The sequence below is a fragment of the Leptosomus discolor genome, chromosome 23, assembly GCF_034619465.1.
Source record: "Leptosomus discolor isolate bLepDis1 chromosome 23, bLepDis1.hap2, whole genome shotgun sequence".
In the NCBI taxonomy this organism is placed as follows: domain Eukaryota; kingdom Metazoa; phylum Chordata; class Aves; order Leptosomiformes; family Leptosomidae; genus Leptosomus; species Leptosomus discolor.
In genome coordinates, this window is record NC_141413.1 from 6,643,605 (window position 1) to 6,663,925 (window position 20,321).

The 20,321-nt window shown below is 58.1% G+C and overlaps 1 protein-coding gene across 1 annotated transcript; it reads left to right on the plus strand.

Moving 5' to 3' along the window:
• The first annotated feature begins 8,748 nt into the window (after positions 1-8,748).
• TNFRSF10B (TNF receptor superfamily member 10b) lies at positions 8,749-17,748 on the plus strand. Its single transcript, XM_086477064.1, has 11 exons — positions 8,749-8,851; positions 9,440-9,579; positions 14,201-14,336; positions 14,613-14,741; positions 15,203-15,317; positions 15,405-15,496; positions 15,605-15,703; positions 15,805-15,845; positions 16,273-16,410; positions 16,872-16,953; positions 17,106-17,748. Exons 1-11 carry the CDS (start codon positions 8,749-8,751, stop codon positions 17,396-17,398), a joined length of 1,368 nt encoding a protein of 455 aa, XP_086333190.1. The 3' UTR covers positions 17,399-17,748.
• The last annotated feature ends 2,573 nt before the right edge of the window (positions 17,749-20,321 follow it).

The window sequence follows — 20,321 nt, forward strand, 5'->3', positions numbered from 1 at the left end:
CTGGCTGCCGGGGAGCCACACACCGCGCATGCGCGCTGCTCCCCCACCCCACCCCTCCGGCCGCCTTTGTGTGGGCCGCCCCGCACCGCCTACTCCACACCCCCCCCCCACCCCGCCCGCCGTGGTACGGCCCTGCGCCTGCGCGCTGCGCGCCGCCGCCTTCCCGCCGTGCATCGCGGCAGGCGAGCGCTTGGGGCGGGCGGGGTCGGCGTGGGGCAGGTGGAGGCCGTTGCATGACATCACGGCGTGATGTCATGGGGGGGGTGTGATGTCATTCAGCACGATGAGGCCTGGGTTCCCCACACACACACCGCCTGCCGGAGGCTGAGGCCGCTGTGGGCCTGCCATGGGCGTGTCCGCCATGGGGGCCTCCACCTTGGGCCTGCCCCGGGGCTCGTCAGCCTCATCCCCTGGGGCCTCCAAGGCCAAGGAGGTGCGAAGGCGAGCGGCGCCGGGCGAAAACGCCAAGGGGGGGCGACGTCTGGTGTTTTGGGCCACCCAAGATTAGCATGGCCAGGGGCTGCTCTGTCTCTGGGGTCCGGCTGCTCTTCCAGTGTAGCGGGACCGAGTTAGAACGAAGCCGTTGTCGTTTTACTTGGGTTTCGGCACTTTGTTGGTGTTGCTGCTTCAGCCCAGCGAGGCGCAGAGCCCTGCGCGGCTTGTTGATGAGTGTGCAGCTCGCCGGTGCTGCCAGGCACATGTAGAAACCATGGTTCAGCTGGCTCAGCCGTGGCTGTGAACGGCCAAAGCTGGCGAGGCCCATTGTTGCAGAAATCACCAGATTGAGGATTTTAAGATACTGCTTAGAAATCCCCTTTTCCCATCTTGATTTGAATATCAAGAATTCTAATTAGTGGATATGAGTAGGAGAGACTTAATGATTATATTGGGAAAATAAGTCTCAAATGGAATAAATGATCAAATATGAAATAAAATCGGTATTGCCAATGCTGCCAGCATACCCTTGTAAAATTCCAGCCCTAAGATATTCATTAACCAACGATCTGTTAGTGGGTAGAAACAAGGACAGTCTGTTGCAGTCCAAGATGTCTGCAAGACAGGATTTATGATGGTACCCGCTGTGTATAATCTTTGACTCGTGACCGAAGCAGGTACGAGCCAAGAGCCTGCGAGCCAAGGACACGTTCCTTGACCAAACACGGTCCATTCGAGGAGCGGTCGAGACCTCCGACTCAGGGACCACCCACCCAAATCACACCCTCTGCTCACAAGGGAACAACAGAAGACGACGACAGAGGCTGCGCGCTGATTTGCATCAGAAGCGAGAAGAGAAGAACCAACCATCGAGAGGATGAAATTAAATATGCATTGGAGGGACTGAATATGTATGAATTTAATGTATAAATATTTGTTGACTGCAGCGTGCGGGCGGCCATCTTGGGGAAGGATCCCATGTCCCTGGTGTGCACCGTTGATAAAGGACGTCTCTGCTGATCTAACGGGGGTAGAGGAGTTTTTCTGACCGCTGCAGATTGGCAACACCATCCTCCCGGCAGCCCCACACCTTCCTGGCGAAACCCCCCCTGGCAGCAGCGCCCGGCCGTTTGCACGGGCAGGGTCGTGCGGTCGTGGATGGCAAAGGATGAGCTGCCCCGCGCCGGCTCCTCTGGGCACTGCGGGCAGCCGGTGCTGGTGACGTCGGGGGAGATCTGAAACGGGCGACACCGCGAAGCTGAAGCGCCTGCCTGACGTCCCACGAGTGAACAGCCCCGGCGGGGACACGTACCGCACGGGGGGTGGCCGAGCCTGGCCTTGCCGGGGTGGCTGAGGGCTGTGGCAGCAGCGCTGCCCCACGGGGACTCGTGTCTCAGCTGATACCCGCAGATGTTGGCTTTCTTTTTGTCCTTTGTGGGGCAGCGTGGTTGCTGTTCTCCCCAGCGTTCTCCCCAGGTCCCCACGGGCAACAGCCTTGCATCATGAGAATGTGGGGATGCAGGAGAGGAGCGAGTGAGGGGAGTTTCTGACGCTCTGGGAGCAAAGCTCAACGCTGCTAAAAAAAAGGGGAGGCGAACGCTGTGGCAGAGCTGCCAAATTCTGGGTATTTCTGTATCCCTGCCTTCGCCACGTGGGATGTTTCTTGCAAAGCTGGGGGGAATCAAACTGTGACTGGGGGCTGGGGCACTCAGGGGTTAATCACCCCTCGGGGTGGTGGAGGAACCATCAACACCTCCAACACGAGTGCTTGGACTTTCCAGGTTCCTCTGGATGTGTATCTTCCCGGAGAGGCACAGAGGGAAGGATTGTTTTGGTCGGTGCAGCGCTGGAGGGCTCTGAGTCAGACCCGGTGGTGTGCAGTTCATCAGCTTAACCCTGTAGCTGCTGGGACACAAGAGCTACCCTGGTTTCCTCAGAAGTCGGGGAGCGATTAGCCAAGCCGTGCCCTCAGAGGCGCAGGACGTGGAGCTTGGTGTACCCTGTCTTGATGACGAGGGTTTCCCGAGGCTGCTGAGCTGCGGCGGAGCCTGGCTGGGCTGTGGTGCGCTCACGCGAGGCTGCTTGCAACCGCGGGCGGCCGCTCCTTTCGTTTTCATTGAGGTTATTTCACGTTCAGCTCAAGAGTCGGTGTCCTGGTGAGCAAAAGGTGTTGACCTCGGCAGATCAAAGCCAGCGACGAGGGTCCATTCAGAGGGTTTGGTAACACCGCCTTGGCTCCCTTCCCCTGGCCAGACCTTCGGGGAAGGCAGCAGGTCTCAGTGCAGCCTTTTTTAAACACACCCTGATCCATGTTTTAAATCAGGAGATGACTCAGCAGAGGCGAGAGCCTATTTTTATCTTCTCCCAAGCTTTCTGTGTCAAGCTGAAGTTTTCTATTAATCCTTTCAGCGCTAGCCCCAAAATAACGTCGCCTTCTAACTGCGAAGCCATTCATACCCGAGGACCCGCCATCTCCAAGAACCCTCCTGCCAAACCCCAGCCCGGCTCTTCCCTGCCGAGGGGGGCACGTTTTGGCGGCAGTCAGCAAAGCCAACGCTGCGGCCAGGAAGCCGAACGGCGGCATCTGACCGCGAGTCCTGTTCAAAGGAACCGCACGGGGCCGTGTTGATGCACCTGAGAAAATCAGCCTTGAACCTGTGGCACCGGGGGCTGTGAGGCTGCGGCGTCACGTGTTCGGCAATAAAAGGAGCCAAGCGATGATCTGATCCCTCTCCCGCCGGATCCGGCCACACGAGAAACTCCCTCTTGGAAATTCAGCTGTGGAAAAAACCTGTGATACAAGAGTGGCACAAGCTCGAAATTAAAAATACGCGTTGCCTAAAGAACATCTCCATGTGCTTTGAGAAATCTGGGGAAAAGATTCAAGGCCTCCTCAGTGGAGAACCCCCAAAGCCCATTTTTAATTTGCTGTTGTAGCTGTGCAGGAGGATAGAACCACAGCAGCTCGGTCCCTTCGTGGAGTCTCAGGGCTTACACGTGTGGCAGGGGATGAGACCGGCCCTGCCGGGAAGCGGTTTGGCAGGAGGCAGCTCTGTCCTGCCGAGCCGGCGGGTCTTGCTGCTGCCGGAGCAGTTGGGCCGTGAGAGCAGGCGCCTGTGGGGCGGCTGCAGGCTTTCCTAGGAGTTTGTAACATCCCACTTTCACCCCATGGCGATTTAACCCGGGATGGGGCTCTCCAGGGTGGAGCAGAAAGGTAGATTTTACACCATAGCCCTCATTGCAAACCTCGGACCCAAGCCAGAGGTTTCTGCTCCAGTTTCTGCTCCGGTTTCGAAGCTGGAAGGTGCCTTGGTTTGGATGTGGAGCCTGGGCTGCAGCTCACAGTCTGCAACACCCTCACCCCTCTCCTTCATCCCAGAGCTCCTTTTAAGTCCTGGTTCAAGGAGAGGAAAGGGAGGAGGGAAGGGCAAAAGGGTAGATCTTAGTTCAGACTCGACATTTGCTCTTTAAAGTTTCCCTGGGTTGGCAGGGGAAGGAGAAGCGTTTAACCCGCTCGGAGGCGGGGAAGCTGCATCAGGAAAGGTGAAGGGAGAAAGGATGAGGAAATCCACCCGCTTTCCCTGAGCACCTCCCGAACCCCAAAGATAAGGCAGGCAAAGGGAGCAAAGACAGAAGTCAGCATTCCCCTGCCACAGAGGGGAAACTGAGGCACTGGGGGACCGCGTGGCTTGCCCAGGCTTGCCTAAGGGAGGGGCTGTGGTGCAGTGGGGAGCTGAGCTCCGTTCTCATGAAGTTCGCAGCCTGGACTGCACGCAAGACCTTTTCCTCCCTCTTTTAAAGAGGAACCTGGCATTTATGAGACAAATAATTTGCTTGTCCGGACGGGGGAAGGTCAGAACTATCAGGCGGCTTCAGCTCCCTCCCAGGCACAAAAAACCAGACAAGAGGCAACAAGAAGCTGAAGGTAAAACTGAATGTGATGTTCAAAAATAATACATATACAGGCACGTACCCCATCACCTCCCCGGGGTGTGCTGGGGGTCACCGTTAGAAGCAAGATGCTCTGGAAGGGGAGATTAGAGCCGACTTCACACCCCCACCCCCCTCCCCAATCTCTTTGAAAGATGGACGAAGAGCAAACAGACGCCGAGGAATATTTCAAGGGTCTGAACCGTGGAGCGCCGCAGGGGCGGCCAGCTCGAGCGAGGTTAACCACGAACCGTGGCCGATAAGGCTTCCCCAGACAGCCGGCCGTTTATGACGGGCAGTTTGGGCTCCAATCTCCCTTCTCCCCCCTGGCGAGCCACGGTCCTGCGCAAACCCTGGCCCTCCTTGTATTTTCCACTTGCGACAGAGCTGAGGAAGCAGGGGGGAGGGAATTTGGGATCCCAAACCCACGGCGGGCCGCTGCTTCTTCTCGACGTGCTTCGTTTACCCCCGATGCTTCTGTTGCGGTGCGGCCTCCCCGGCTTCTGGGGGGGCTCCCAGAAGGAGCCACGGGGACGAGGAGGCTGCCGGCGATAAGGCCTGGGCGCCGGCCAGAAGGTCTGGCCCTGGGTGATAAACACACCCGCCCTCTCGCCCGTGACTAGAGCCTGCCCTGCAAATCAGCCTTAAATGGAAACGGCCGGCCTGCTAGCATGGCCCGGGTGGAAATTCTTGCTTGGTGGGTGAATGACGTGGATGTGCTGGGGCATCTCCCCCCGGCTCGGGACAGGCTGGGGAGTGGGCGAGCGTCGCCGGCTTCGCTCGGCGGCTTCGATACCCACCCAGTGGACACGAGGGCGTCTTTGTTCGGAGCTGGGTAAAAAGATGATCTCTGTGGTTTGTCACAGATAACTTTTATAAATGGGGAGGATGAGAAGGCGCTGCGGGTCCGTAACGAGTGTTCGGCGGGAGGAGGAGGAGGTCTCGGGGTCTGGATGCTGAGGGTCGGCGTCCCGCTGCTGAGATGTGCCTGAGGGCCCCGTATAAACTATGGCGCAAACTGGGAAGCTCTGCTTCTGCGCGCCCCTCGCCCCGCATCCAGCCTCCTCCCGTCTGGGTTGGTGAGCAGCAGTTCCCTAAAAAAGCATCGGGTTGTTTTCTCAGAGAGAGGACGGACTGGGTCCTCCCCCGTCCCACGGCAAATGCACCGAATATGCAAATGCGGTGGACGAGCATTTATTCTGACCTAACTGGGAAATCAGCTGTTCTCTAAGGACCCAAAATGACTTCAGCTGAAGTCAGTGGTATCTAGAGCACAGAACACATGGTTTTGTTTAAACAAAAGGCCCTGCATACTTTTGGGGCTTGTAATAGAAGTACCCACCCAGGAAACAAGTAGGAATTATTCTTCTCCTTCAAATCACACTTCAGCTTAATTATTTTCGGCATAGACAGGCCCTAACTTCTGCAGGGAGAAAACCAGTGCAGCATGGCTGCGTGCACAAGCGCTCGCTCTCACGAGTGTGGTCACCAAAGAGAAGATGCTTCCCAAATATCCCCGTCTCGAGTGGGTTAGCCACGGCTCTGCTGATCCTGTCGGGCCCGAGGAGCCTCGCTGCCTTCCTCCAAGTCCTGGGGCTGATGGTGGTACCGGCGAACTGCTCAGCAGCCCTGTTGGCACCCAGATTTCCAATACACTGCGCTCTGTACCTGGCGAGCAGCTTGGTTTTTTTCCCCTGGTGAGCAGCTTTTTTAATTTTCCCTGGTGAACAGCTTTATTCCTGCAGCCCCACCTGAGCTCTGCCACCTATTTTCGGGCTCTCACCTGCCATTGCCTCTGTTCTGGGCAGTGCTTAGAAAAGCACCAAGCACTCACAAGTTATTCATCCGCAGCAGCCTCCGGTGAGTCATGGTGTTTCTGAGGAAAGGAGGGAGCCTGCTTGAAGCCTTGGGCTGTTGAATCCCACTAACACAGACCAGGATGAGTTAGCTCAGAGTCCAGGGCTCGAAAAGGATTACCGAGTCTCTGCCTCAGCTTTTTTTTTTTTATAGAATCTTGGGATGGGTTGGGTTGGAAGGCACCTTAAAGATCATCTAATTCCAACCCCCTGGCTATGGGCATAGGATCGTGTGATGGGTTGGGTTGGGAGGCACCTTGAAGATCATCCAGTTCCAACCCCCCTGCCATGGGCGGGGACACCTCCCACCAGACCAGGTTGCTCCCAACCCCATCCAACTTGGCCTTCAACACTGCCAGGGAGGGCGCAGCCACAGCTGCTCTTGCCAACCTGTTCCAGTGGCTCACCACCCTCAGCAAAGAATTTCTTCCTAGTATCTCAGCTAAATCTACCCTCTTTCAGTTTAAAGCCATTACCCTGTGTCCTATCACTACATACCCTTGTAAAAAGTCCCTCCTCACCTTTCCTGCAGGCCCCCTGTCCATACTGGAAGGCTGCTCTTCTCTTCCCCAGGCTGAACACCCCCAGCTCTCTCAGCCTGTCCTCACAGGGGAGCTGCTCCAGCCCCCGAGCATCTTCGTGGCCGCCTCTGGACCCACTCGAGCAGCTCCATGTCTTTGTTACACTGGTGCCCCCAGAGCTGGACGCAGCCCTGCGGGGGGGGGTCTCACCAGAGTGGACCAGAGGGGCAGAACCCCCCTCCCTCGACCTGCTGCCCACGCTGCTCTGGACACAGCCCAGGATGCCGTTGGCTTTCTGGGCTGTGAGCGCACGTTGCCGGCTCATGTCCAGGTTTTCATCCACCAGCACCCCCAAGTCCTTCTCCGCAGGGCTGTATCTGTCCTCTCCCAACCTGTATCTGTGCTGGGGATTGTCCCGACCCAGGGACAGGACCTTGCACTTGGCCTTGTTGAACTTCATGAGGTTTCCACGAGCCCACCCCTCCAGCCTGTCACGGTCCCTCTGGACCGCCTCCCTTCCCTCCAGTCATGGAGTACCTCAGCCTTCTCCATACCCCAGGTAACCAGGTCTCCCGTTTCCTTTTGGAGAAGGACCACATTTTCCCTAGTCTTCCTTTTATCACCAACAGACCAAAGCTTTTCTTGTTGCTCTTCACGTCCCTGGCCAGATTTAATTCTACCAGGGCTTTAGCTTTCCTAACCTGATCCCTGGCTGCTTGGACAATTTCTCTGCATTTCTCCCACGTTACCTGTCCTTCCTTCCACCCTCTGTAGGCTTTCTTTTGGTGATTGAGTTTGTCCAGGAGCTCCTTGTTCATGCATGCAGGCCTCCTGGCATTGTTGCCTGACTTCCTCTTTGTTGGGATGTGTTGCTTCTGATCTTGGAGGAGGTGATCCTTGAGTATTTACCTGTTATCTTGGGCCTCTCTTCCTTCCAGGGCTGTATCCCATGGTACTCTACCAAGCAGAACCCTGAAGAGGCCAAAGTCTGCTTGCTTGAAGTCCAGGGTAGCGAGCTTGCTGCACGCCCTCCTCACCACCCTAAGGATCTTGAACTCATGGTCACCACAGCCAAGGCTGCCCTTGAACTTCACAATCCCCACCAGCCCCTCCTTGTTGGTGAGAACAAGGTCTCCACTTGGACATCGAGCCGTTGACCACAACTCTTTGAGTGCAGGCTTCACAATCCCCACCAGCCCCTCCTTGTTGGTGAGAACAAGGTCTCCACTTGGACATCGAGCCGTTGACCACAACTCTTTGAGTGTGACCATCCAGCCGGACTGCCACGACTTCTCAAATCCGATCGATAGTGGCTTAGCCCCCCCTCGATGGCTCCTCTGTCACTTGGAGAAGGAAGTTATCATCAGCACATTCCAGGATCCTGGGTTGCTTGTGCCCTGCTGTGTTGTCCCTCCAACAGATATCGGGGTGGTTGAAGTCTCCCCCATGAGGATCAGAGCTTGTGAACATGAGGCTGCTCCTATCTCTCTTGAGAGAACCTCATCTGCCCGGTCTTCCTGGTCGGGCAGCCTGTTATAACGTCCCCTGTCCCTGCCCTCCCTTTAATCCTGACCCATAAGCTCTCGGTGGCTCCTCACCCACCCCCAGGCAGAGCTCCATGCACTCCGGCTGGCCGTTGACACAGAGGGTGACACCCCCTCCTCCTCTCTCCTGCTCGTCCTTCCTAAAGAGCCTGTACCCCTCACCCCATCCCAACGCACCGTCCCACCACGTCTCCCTCACCACGTGAGGCCGATGAGGTCATAGTTTTGTCATTTTTCTCACACGCTGTCCGGCTAACCTGACTGCAGAAGAGCTGATTGGCTAATGGCAGAAAGTCCAAAGGTTTAACTTTTTTAATTTTTTCCCTTTCAGCTCAAGTTCCACCTCAAAAAACAAAAAAAACCCCACAGAAAAACCAAACACAAACCAAAAAAAAAAAAAAAAACCAACCAACAACAAACCCGAGGCGGAATTTCCCCACTTTCCAGCTCAGAAGCGAAAAGATGACTGTTTTGCAAGACGAGCGAGCGTTTCAACAGCGCCGTGCCGTGCCTTTGCACCTTGCGCTGCCGTGGGCCCCCCGCGATGTCACCAGGGCGGATTCCTGTAACCCCCTTTTTGTCTGGAAAACAAAAACCTGTGGCTTTTCGTGCTGGAAGCAGCACGGCGGGATGGGGGGGGGGGGGAAAAATGCAAGCCGAAAAAAAAAATGCAAGCCGGAAAAAAATGCAAGCCGAAAAAAAATGCGAGCCGGAGAAGCGAGGACACCCTGAGAGAAACATTCCTGAGGGCTCCTGTCTGATTTGGGAGCTTCGAAACCAATTTTAGGACGGAGAGAGGAAAAAAAAAAAAAAAAAAAAAAAAAAAAAGGGAAAATAAGAAGTGCCGAAAAATAAAAGTGCTGTGAAAGGCAGGTTTCCCCGGCGAAGCGCGCCGTTGCCAACCCCCCCATTGAAAGCCTGGTGTGGCTTCTCGGTGGTGGCAGGAGCACGAGGAGGTTTGGCAGAGCCGCCTGCCCTGGGCCAGCCCTCCTCGTCTTCCTCCTCCTCTTCCTCCTCCGTCCCCTCCCCGCTCCGCCACCCGGGCTATATAAGCGCGCCCGCCCCGCGGCTCCTCGGAACTGTTCGTCCCGTCGTGGCAAACCTGTGCTCGGGTCTGCCCCGAGCCGTGCCCGCTGCCGTGCTCACCCCCGAGCCGTGCCCGCTGCCGTGCTCACCCCCGAGCCGTGCCCGCTGCCGCTCCGCGCTCCCCACCCGCGCAAGATGCGCTCGGCGCTGCGCGGCGCGCTCCGGCGGTGCTGCCGCCTCCTGCTGCTGGTGCTGCTGGTGGTCATGGTGCGTGGGGCCGGGTACCGGTCGTGGGGACCCCCGGTGGGTGTCCGGGGGGCGGGGGAGTTTTGGGGACCTTCGTGGCGCTGCCCGGTGCTGCGGGGACATGCCCGGGCTTGTCGCGCCGTCGAGGAGCGTGGTGCGCCGGGCTGGGAAAGGGTCCTGCGGGGGGGGGGGGGGGGTATAGGTGGGGAGGGGGCAGCAGGGGTGTTTTGGGGGCTGCCCTGGGCTGCGAGTGCGGGTTCAGCCAGGTTAGAGGGGGCTGTGTGAATGGGGGCGCCCCTGCGTGTGGAGGGAGCTGGGGGCTTACCTGGGGGACAGCAGGGATTTGGGGGGGGGGGGGTGTGTGTCCTCTTTATGGAGGGGGGGATCGGGGCGTAGGGGCTCATATGGGTCACAGGCTGTGGAGGGGAAGCTGGGGCTGTAGCGGGGCTCACCTGGTCATGGGGTTAGGGGGGGGCTCACCTGATCTGGGGGCTGTGAGGAGAGCAGGGGCTGGGGGGGCTCAGCTGGTTCAGGGGATTTGGGGGGAGCAGGGGCTGTGGGGGCTCACCTGGCCTAGGGGATTTGGGGGGAGCAGGGGCTATGGTGGCTCATCTGGCCCAGGGGACTTGGAGGTAACAGGGGCTGTGGGGGCTCAGCTGGTTCAGGGGATTTGGGGGTAACAGGGGCTGCGGGGGCTCAGCTGGTTCAGGGGATTTGGGGGGAGCAGGGACTGTGGGGGCCAGAGGACTTGGAGATAACAGGGGCTGTGGGGGCTCAGCTGGTTCAGGGGATTTGGGGGTAACAGGGGCTTTGGGGGCTCAGCTGGTTCAGGGCATTTGGGGGTAACAGGGGCTGCGGGGGCTCAGCTGGCCCAGGGGACTTGGAGGTAACAGGGGCTGCGGGGGCTCAGCTGGTTCAGGGGATTTGGGGGTAACAGGGGCTGTGAGGGCTCAGCTAGTTCAGGGGATTTGGGGGGAACAGGGACTGTGGGGGCCAGGGGACTTGGAGGTAACAGGGGCTGTGGGGGCTCAGCTGGTTCAGGGGATTTGGGGGTAACAGGGGCTGTGGGGGCTCATCCGGCCCAGGGGACTTGGAGGTAACAGGGGCTGCGGGGGCTCAGCTGGTTCAGGGATTTGGGGGTAACAGGGGCTGTGGGGGCTCAGCTAGTTCAGGGGGTTTGGGGGGAGCAGGGACTGTGGGGGCTCACCTGGCCCAGAGGATTTGGGGGTAACAGGGGCTGTGGGGGCTCACCTGGTCCAGGGGATCTGGAGGGGAGCAGGGGCTGTGGGGGCTCATCTGGTCATGGGGTTATTTGGGGAGGTCTGAGGGTATGGGGGGGCTCACCTGGGCAGGTGGGAGCCAGGGGGGGAAGGTTCCCCTGGGCAGGACCCATGGGAGGGGAGCAGGGCTATGGGGGGCTCACCTGGGCAGGTTTGCCGGGCCCAGGGGGAGCGTGTGGGGCTGAGGCCGTGGGGCAGGGTGGAAGCAGCAGCGTGGAGGTGGGACGGGAAGGGTGATCTCAGCCCTCCTGGGTGTGGGGCAGCGGGCGAGCGCTGCGTGCGAGGGCCGTGGGGCTCAGAGGTGACGTGGGGCTGGAGGCTTGCCCTATGGCGCTGCCTGTGCTGGAGGGGATTTCCACTCCCTTCTCTTCCAAACCTTGTTTGCCGTTCGGTGTGGGGATCTCGTGGCAATGCCAAGGCAGCGCGGGGTGTTTGGAAGCATCTGGGTCGGATGCGGGCAGCTCTGGGCTGCCTGGTGCAGGAATGCTGCCTCTCCGACTTGCCCAAATGAAGTCCCAACCCTTAGCCCTGCTGGCTTTTGGGACAAGAAATCCTACCTGCGCCTATCATATTTCCCCGTGATTTGGGCGTTGCTATAGAGCTCGGAAATACCTGAAGTCTTGTCTCATCTGAAGTCAGGGGGATCCTGCTCGGGGTTTTATCCCGAGGATCCTGCCCTGGGTTTTATCCCTGGGCCTCTAACCCCTGCTGCCATGAGGGAGCCCGGCACATGTGGGGGGGGGTGTGTGCTCCAGCGCTGGAATTGCTGTCGCTGAAATCAACGCTGCCCGTAACAGGTTTTAAAAGAGAGCCAGCTTCTCATCCAGTTCCTTCCCGATATTGTTTATCAGAGTTTATTTAGACTTACCTGATAACATCAAGCCTTACTAAACCCATCACACTCTTAACAGCCTCTTTCTTCCACTTTTTCCCCCACTTTTCTTTTCAATAAAAGAAAGAGGGAGGGGGAACCGATCAGGACTAACGATGCCCCACGTGATAATCATGCGATATTGTGGCTGCAGTTCCTTCCTCTGCACACCGATGCTTGTTGCATCATGCCTGGACCTGGGCCACGGGCTCCTGAGGAGGAATGCCGCTGGATCCCTGTGTTTGCAGGAGCTCAAATTCCATCTGAGAGAAGTCTTGGGGGGAAACCCCCTGTGTTCGTCAGATATATGCTTCGGGAGGAGGGCCATTTGGGCGTCTGCCTGGCATCTCTTTTATCCCTGGGCCTTAACGCTGTTGGCTAGGAGCATCTCTTGCTGCCACCAAGGGCTGCGTAGGTGTTCACTGATGGTTCAGCAAGGGGTCTGTCCTCTGCTCTAGGGTCCAGCTCCATCCTTGGGATCGCTTCAGGAGAAAAACAAATTGAGGATGGAAGAAGGGAAAATTCAAAGCTTGATGCTTGCCAGAGCTTTTTCTCCAGACCAGAAGGAAGAGGCTTTTAGCTGATGAGGGTTTTGGGGATTCCTGTGCCTGGTAATTCCTCTGCCCTGAGGCAATGTTGCTTTCTTGGGATGTTTGCTGTGGGTGAAAACTACCATTGTGTCTCGCCCACAGCTCCCAGCCTGGTTTCTCCCCGTTCTTTGCAAGACTAGATAGGTTAGCCAGGGATGGCAGCCGTCGCCTGCCACGGGCTCTGTGGTATGATGATGTACTTGATGAACTGCACTTGCTGATAACCTTATCGTGCACTTGTGCAAGCCCTGCTGAGTCCCTCTTTCATGAAAAGCAATGAAATCCTGCACCTAAGGGGCCCTTCCAAACAGCAGGTAACGCTGTGTTGTTGCTCTGATCACCTTCACAGCCTGGCAGAGTCTGAATGGGGAAGAAAGACTTTTTTTTTTTTAATTCCCTCATGGGGACAGTGGGACAGGTCGCCCAGTGTCAGTCCCCAAAGACTTTCAAGACCAGACTGGGTAAAGCCCTGAGAGCTGCTTGTGTCTGGGAGATAAAAGCAAGACCTATCTCCTAAACTGGATAGAAAAGCGCTTTATAAACTTGCAAACTCTCCCAGCTGGAGAAAGCAGAGGCAGAAGCCGTTGGAGGGATGTAGATTTGATCCCTCTGAGTCAAGGTCTGGAGATGGTCCCGTACCCGGGCTGGCCGGGGCTCAGGGGGGGGAGGTTCTGTGCCGTGGTGGCGGTGGGGGATTGCCCTCTCGGTGGCCTGACTGGTCCCAGCGGTGCTCTTTGTGGGTCTGCGTCATCCTCGGCAGCCCCGTGACCGTCGGACCTGCTGCAGCTGGTTTTGTGCTCACACCCTTCCTTGTACCAGCGCGGGAAGCGTCCGGAGAGGAGAAGGAGGGGGGGGGATATCAGCTCTGTAGATGGCCAGGCTGGCCCAGGGGACAGCCACAGTGCTCCCCTCTCTATTGTTTCAGCCTTCCAAGGCAGCTTCTGACTCACAGAAGAAATATTTGCTTTAAGAGGCAGGTTTCATGCTCCGAGTATGGGAGGGGAAGGGGAAAGTGCCTCTGTCAGACTGTCACTGCTGCGCGGCACCCGGCATGGCCGGGCATCGGCATTCCCAGTAACCCGAGGAAGAGGGGCAGAGGCTGGAGGCAGGGGCAGGTTTATATCCATTTATATCCATTTATATCTATTTATATCTATTTATATCCATTTATATCTATTTATATCCATGGAGCAGCTGTGCCATGTTGAGAGGTCCAGGGTATTGTCCCCCTTGGGGACACTGGGGTACCCAAAGGGCCCCCAAACCCTGATGGGGCAGGCGGTTGTTCCTGTCGAGCATCGTGTGTGTCCCCCCCCGCGCAGCTGGAGCGACAGAAAGAGCTGAGCCAGCAGAAAGGTGCGGGGTGAGGTGGCGGAAACGGGGCCGTTGGCTTCCCGATCCGCAGCGAGATAAAGAGAACGGGATAATGCGGAAATGCCGGAGGCCACGCTGCCCCCTGGGAGCCCGGAGCAGCCCCGCGTGTTGCTTGTGGGCGCAGGAGCCACACACCAGCCTCGACACGGGGCCGGTTTCCTCCCCACAAACGCCCTCCCTGTTCCTCTTCGCTACCCTTCCATTTTCTTCGATGCTGTTGGTTCACGCGCTCAGAAATTTGGGAAGGAAAAGGGGGCCTGGTATTACCTTGCTGCTTAACCTGGCATGTGGGAATCCCTCCCCAAACCTCCTCCTTATGCTTTGCCAAGGAAATAACCACCCTGGTAGGGGGGAAGTGCCCTTCACCTGCATCAAGGGGCGCTTTGGCTGCTGGGTCCAGCGGCTCTGAGCTGTCCCAGAGCTCCTCTCCCGCTTTGCCTGAGCGCAGCTCTTGCCCTTCTCTTTCTTCCCTTGGCCTGTGGACTTGGGGTGGGATTTTAACCCAGTTTTTTTCCATATTTTTTTAGAAGGAGGCTGCTTTGGTAACAGCTGCAGCAACACGGGATAGGATGGACAAGTTGGATCCCTTGGACCCAGGCCGGGGAGGGGAAGAGTTTTACCAAGTCCCGGAGAGGAATCACTACTGCAAGAAGTGCCCCGCGGGTAAGATGGCCTCCAACATCGATCGCACCGTGTCCAGCCTCGCCGTCTGCCTGCAGAACCGCCGCGTCCTTGGCTCCCTGCGAGGAGCCCGCGGATGCTCCGGTTCTCCCCTGCCCCACTGTCCTGAGATCTAAGGACTCATGATGGGAATATTTTCCTTTGGTTGGTTCCTAATTTACTTCACTGGCAGTGGAATCAGCTCCCTCTGCAAAGACATCCCCATCCTGTGCCATGGGTTCACAGATACACCCTTTCTTTCTCCACCCCTTCCTGCAGGCAGCTACGTTGCAGAGCACTGTGAAGAGCAAAACGGCTCCAGCAAGTGTTTCCCCTGTGAGAAAAATGAGTTCATCGAATACCCGAACGACTTTCGCACGTGCCTTCGCTGCCGCATGTGTAGGGAAGGTACGAGCTGGTGTGTAAGAGGGCGATGCTGGCCGATAGCACGGGCTGGGTTCAGCTGACGGGAGACCTCTCTTTTTAAGAACACGGTCACCTGCAGCATCCCCAAAGAGCAGGGAGGAGACTGGGTCTGGAATTGGTGTAGTGGCTTGGGCCGGACCTACGTCTCTACTCAACGCAGCGTCCCTCGTGCAAAGCTTGGACATGAGACCTCCAGCCAGGACTGGGAGGACTGGGCTCACGGCAGCTTTGCGGACTGCTGGTGGAGCTTTGCTGCTTTTCGCTTGGGCACGGTGAGGTGTGGGGCAGGAAAGGGTAAGGCTGGAACTCGACGGCAGAGAGTGACTTGGTCTTGCCCAGCCTGGCGGGTCAGCTCGGGTCGTTGGCCGCGTTAACGACGGAAGAGGGTGGAGGAGCGCGGTGTGGCGGGGCCGGGGTCGAGCCGTCTCTCCTCCTGCCCGCAGATCAGGTGGAGCTGAGTCCCTGCCAAGCAGTCAGGGACACGCAGTGCGCCTGCAAGAACGGCACCTTCTGCTCCCCGGACCACCCCTGCGAGATGTGCCAGAAGTGCCGGCTCCGGTGAGCTGGGTGACGGGGTGGGTCCCGCCGGGATCTGCGCTGGGAGCCCCGGCCGCTGAGCCTTGCCCTGTCTTCCCCTTTTCCCAGGTGTCCCAAGGATGAAGTGGAGCTGGCTCCCTGCACGCCGCACAGCGACCGCCTCTGCGGTCCTCCCACCGGCACCTTCCCCAGCTCCTCTGGTAAGCAGGGGGGGGCTGCTGGAGGCGGGGAGGTGGGCTGAGGGGTGGAGGTGTGAGCTGAGGGGACCCTGAGCAGCTCTCCAACATGCCCTGGTTTATCTGCTGTAGACAACTGGATCGTCATCATCATCATCATCGTAGTGGTGGCAGTTGTGGCCCTGCTTGCGCTCTTCTTCCTCTGGAAGTACTGCTGCCGCCGTTCCCCGGGTGAGCACCGGCTGCGAGGGCGCTCTGCAGGGCTGTGGGCTGGGTGGGAAGAGGGACCTGCCTGGAGGAAGGGGGATCACAGCATGGTTTTCATCTTCCAGGGGATGGGAGAAACCTGAGCGGGAAGTCCTGCAGCGTGGTGGTGAGTTGCTGGGATGGGGGGTGGCAGCATCTCCGTTTTGTGGGGTTGGGGTGAGGTCCCCCCTCTGCTCCCCACTTTGCCTGCAGTTCCTTGGAAGGCTGGAGGAGCTGGGGGATGAGTCTCATCCCTGCAGGGATGGAATAGAGCTGGGCCAAGCAGAGGAAGGTCTCTGGTAGTCCCCTGCTGTATGTGGGGTGCTTGCAGCCCCCTCCCCTGTGCCGTTACCGCTCGCCTGGCAGAGGTGCCGGCACATCCAGGGTCCCTGGATTAAAGGGAGGGCTGTGCTGTCCCTTCGAGCTCAAGATGAGCAAGCGAGCTGTGCGGGGTGGGTGCCGCCGCCGTAGATGGCGTCGCCGAGGGGCCGGTGCGAGCCCTGCCCTGCCGGGACCACCCGCTTTGGCTGGTTTGTGCTTCTCTCCTGCCGCAGGACTACCTGGTGCGGCAGCTGACGTACCAGAGGGGGGGCCCGGGGACTCAGGACAACATCCGCAACGAGCGGTTCTCCCGGGATCAGCTGCTCCCCAGGGCGTCGGGTTCGGTGACTCCCAGCGCTCCGGGGCCGGAGGTACATGAGCGCACCCCTCTGCTCCGTCGTGCTTAGCCGAGGGTCCGGTGCTTTCCTCTGCCTTCGCCAAGCCGATCAGCTTGGGGGAGCTTCGAGGGCTGGACCGTGGTTTCTGCACGGAGATGGCGAGGGGTTCCCTTGTCCTTGCCCTGGGTTCAGGGCTGCAAAACCCGCCCGTGGCAGTCGGCTGTCAGAGTCCTCTGCAGGCTGATGCGGAGCAAACAGAGAGCTCTTCTCTCCCTGGGCAGGACCCATGAGGCAGCTCTCCCCTGCTCGTGGCTTGCTGTCATCCCAAAGTTAGGAAACGATGGGTGTCCTCGGGGGGGGGGTGTGTGGTGATCTCCTGCCCCAACAGCCCCCAGAGAGAGGGAGAAGGTCTCCAGCCCGCCTGCCATTAACGGGGCTTGGGGACAGCGTTTGTGCCAGCGCTTGGTGGGTGCTATAGGACGTTGTCTTTCCAGGTGATGGTGCCGAGAACCTCGTACCCCGGTGCGAAACCCAGGAGGAATCTGGTTCCAGAGCAAGGAAAAGACCCCATTGTCCGTAAGTGTTGGGGCCCAAGGGGGTGTGCTGGGCGGCAGGGAGGGGGTGAGCCTGCAGGATGAGCTTTCTGGGTAAAATCCTTTCAGACCCAGCTGTCCGTGCTCTACCCTGTTCTCTGAGCTTTTCCCTTCCCGCCCCCCTCACCGCTCTAGCTCTGCGACGCTCTTTTGACATCTTTGCCCGAGATGTGCCCTACAAGGACTGGAAGAGGTTTGGCCGAGCCCTTGATCTGCTGGAGAACGACATTGCCCTCGCGGAGATGAACGACAAGTATTCGCTGGAGCCTTTCTTCCAAATGCTCAACACGTGGCTGAACAGACAGGGGATGAACGCCTCCGTGAACATGCTGCTGGAGACCCTGCACCAGATCAATCTCGGAGGGATTGCAGAGGACATCTCCTCCAAGCTGGTCCAGCAGGGGTATTTCCAATACGAAGTGAGCTGAGGAGCAGGGCAGGCCCTGCGTCTCCCCGCTTCAAGCTGAAGCCATGAATTACCTCCAAGAACACTTGAATTTTATCTTTTTATAGCTCTCGGGTGGCTCTTTTCTCTTCTAAGCCATTGTACAATTCATCTGAGCCCGGAGGAGTTGATCTTCTCATGAAGTACAAACCTCATGGTCCCTTCTGCTGAAGCTACGGGCTCGATGTCGGTGCTTCCTGATGAAATCCAAGCTGGTGCCTTGATTTCACTGGATCAACGAGCCTGAAACTATCGCAAGCTGCCTCTGGGACTGTCTCGCCTGGAAGCGCTGGTACTACAGGGACATCTTCAGGATCAGTGCAGAGAAGGGCCGTTGCATCCCTGTGGTTTTTAACTGGATCATCATTTTTTTTGGAAGGGGGGGGGTGTGTTTCCTGGCATCGTGCAATGGCTTCTGCTTGTAGAACATCTCTGAGCTGGCCAGCAAGCTTAATACTGTATGCTTGGTGGGCAAGCATTAACTGGGTTCTTGGGTTACTTTCTCAAAGCTGTTGACTGAATTGTATTTTAGCTGATAGGGCTTCTGCTTGCTGTTGGGAATCAGTTTGAAACTGGACTTTGAGGGGAGGGTGGTTTTACTCTCTGTGATCACTGGGGTCGCCTAAGAAAAGGGTCAGGGCGGGGAGCGAGTGAGCCGCTCCTCGGAGCGGGATGGGGAACGTGGGCAAAAAACTACCCCTGTGCCAGAAACCTCCTTCTCCATGACCTTGGCCAAGTCGGTTAGTCCCCGTTCTCTTGGCCACGGGGTGGCTTTGCTGTCCCTGCCCGTCTCCAGCCAGCAGGGAGGGGTGAATGCGCTGAGGTCCCAGCGTGACTGTGGGTACCCGCCGTCCCTCCTCCAGCTGGATGGGTTGCTCCTCAAGCACTGTGCCCCTTGCACTGGCTCTCACTCATAGCTCAGGGACAACTTGGCTGGAAAAACTACTGCGTTACTTGAGCTGGGTACGTGTGCTGCCACCCCGACACAGCCCACCCGCCAGGACCCACCAGACTACTGGATCTTTAAGGTCCCCTCCAGTTCAAACCAGTCGGTGGTTCTGTGACCTTCCCCAGCGTGGTGGGAGATGCGAGGGGCAGCGCCAGCCCCTTTCTGCAGCCAGGGCTGCCCGTCCCTCCCGCTGCCGCCCCTTCTCCCCTCTCCACACCAACACTTAACCAAAATCCTGTCTACGAAACACAAGCAGAAAGTTTGTATTTATGTATTTATTTAGTAATTGTAAACGTTTACATATGTTAACTTAAAAGCTAATATAAAAATAGGATTGTTTTTTTTTTACTATGCATGATTGTGTGTTTTTATACAGAGCTCTGGCCCAGCCAGTTTGCTATTTCCAGTTTTTACATGTCTTTTTATGAAGGAAGAATAAACTTTAAAAAAATCCTCCTGATTTTCTCAACTTTTTTTTTTTTTTTTTAAATTTCCCCCCCATCTTTGCTCTGCCATAATGCTGGCGAGGGTCCGTTCTGGCTGACAGGCAGCACCCAAGGAGCTGGATCAGATGCTCAGCAGCTGCTCTGCATGGCGCTGAGCACCCAGCCCCCGTGTTAGTGCTCTGCCACGCCGGCATCCTGCCGGGAACCGTCCCCACCAGCGCCGCTTCTGCCGGGGAAAAGCCTCAGCAGCAAACCTGGGCTCTGCCTTTCCACCTACCCCCGGGAGTCCCGTGTTCTTTAGTCGCCTGCAAAAGCAGGAGGCTGAAATCTCAGTCCCTCGAGCGCGCAGGGGCTGGGACCCCAGGGGCCAAGCGACGCTGCTGGCCCCGGTGGCAGAGCTGCTGCCGCCGGGGGGGCTGCGGTGCTCCCCGCTCCGGCTGCGCCCAGCCAGGGCTCTGTGTGTTGCAATAGCTGTGTGGCAAATCCATGCAGTGCTTAGTGAGAAAGGGGCTCTGCTCGCCCCAGAAAGCCCCCCTCGAGCTGCCCGCCGGCCTGCGCACTGCCATCGGGTCGCATCGATACCGCAGGGCTGGGGGCAAGTGCTAAAAGCAGGAGGTTTTGGGGACCTGCCAGGGGGCTTCACGCCCAAAGTCCCGTCCCGGCCAGCCCCGGTGTGCCTCCCACGCATGCAAACCTGGGCAGGGAGCTCCTGCAGAGCCAGGCACATGCAGGATTTAGTGCCAGGACGCAAGAGCTCGGGTCCTGGCCTGGGGGAGGCAAACAGGACTTGGGAATCAGCAGCGAGCCCCCAGGTTCAAAAGGGAGAAGAAACTCGTTGTCCTACCTGCTCGCTGGTGCTGCAAAGTGCGAGAACACCGAGTGTAAGCTCGCCGGAGCCGCAACCTTGCTCCTGCATCCGTGGCCAAGGGTGAGCATGCGAAACGAGTGACTCCAGGGTGCTCTACCGAGGCCAGCCGGGAAGAGGAGAGCGGGAGGGGGACACCACCAGGAGCATCCCTACGAGCTGGCTCCAGCAGCAGCCTCTTTGCCAGGGATGAGCTCAGAGGAGCTTTCCCCTTCCTGGCTGGGGAGGGTGAGGGGAGGTTTGGGTCCCTCCTGCTCACCTGTCCCTGTCCTGCAACGCCCCGGGGCCAGGCTGCCTTCTCCTGCCGGCACCCGCTGTGTTTGTGCACCTACAAGGACACAGGTGGGACATGCAAAGTTAGTCCGAGGGTAAAGCCACCTCTTGGAGAAGGGTTTTATTTTTTTTTTTGGATGGCTGGATCCTGCAATGCTTCTCCACCATCCCTTGTCCATCCCGGGAGCGCTGGCGGTGGGGTGCTGGTGTCACCCCAAGCAGTCCAGCCGCTTCCTCCCAAACACACAGGGACCACGCTGGGCTTTTAAAATACCATTTATTACAATGGAGCCTTCCAGGCTAAAATCCCAAGCCAAGGGCCTGGGGTTGGTTTCTGGTGTGGCAGTTTGTTGGGGAGGTGGGTCTGGGATTG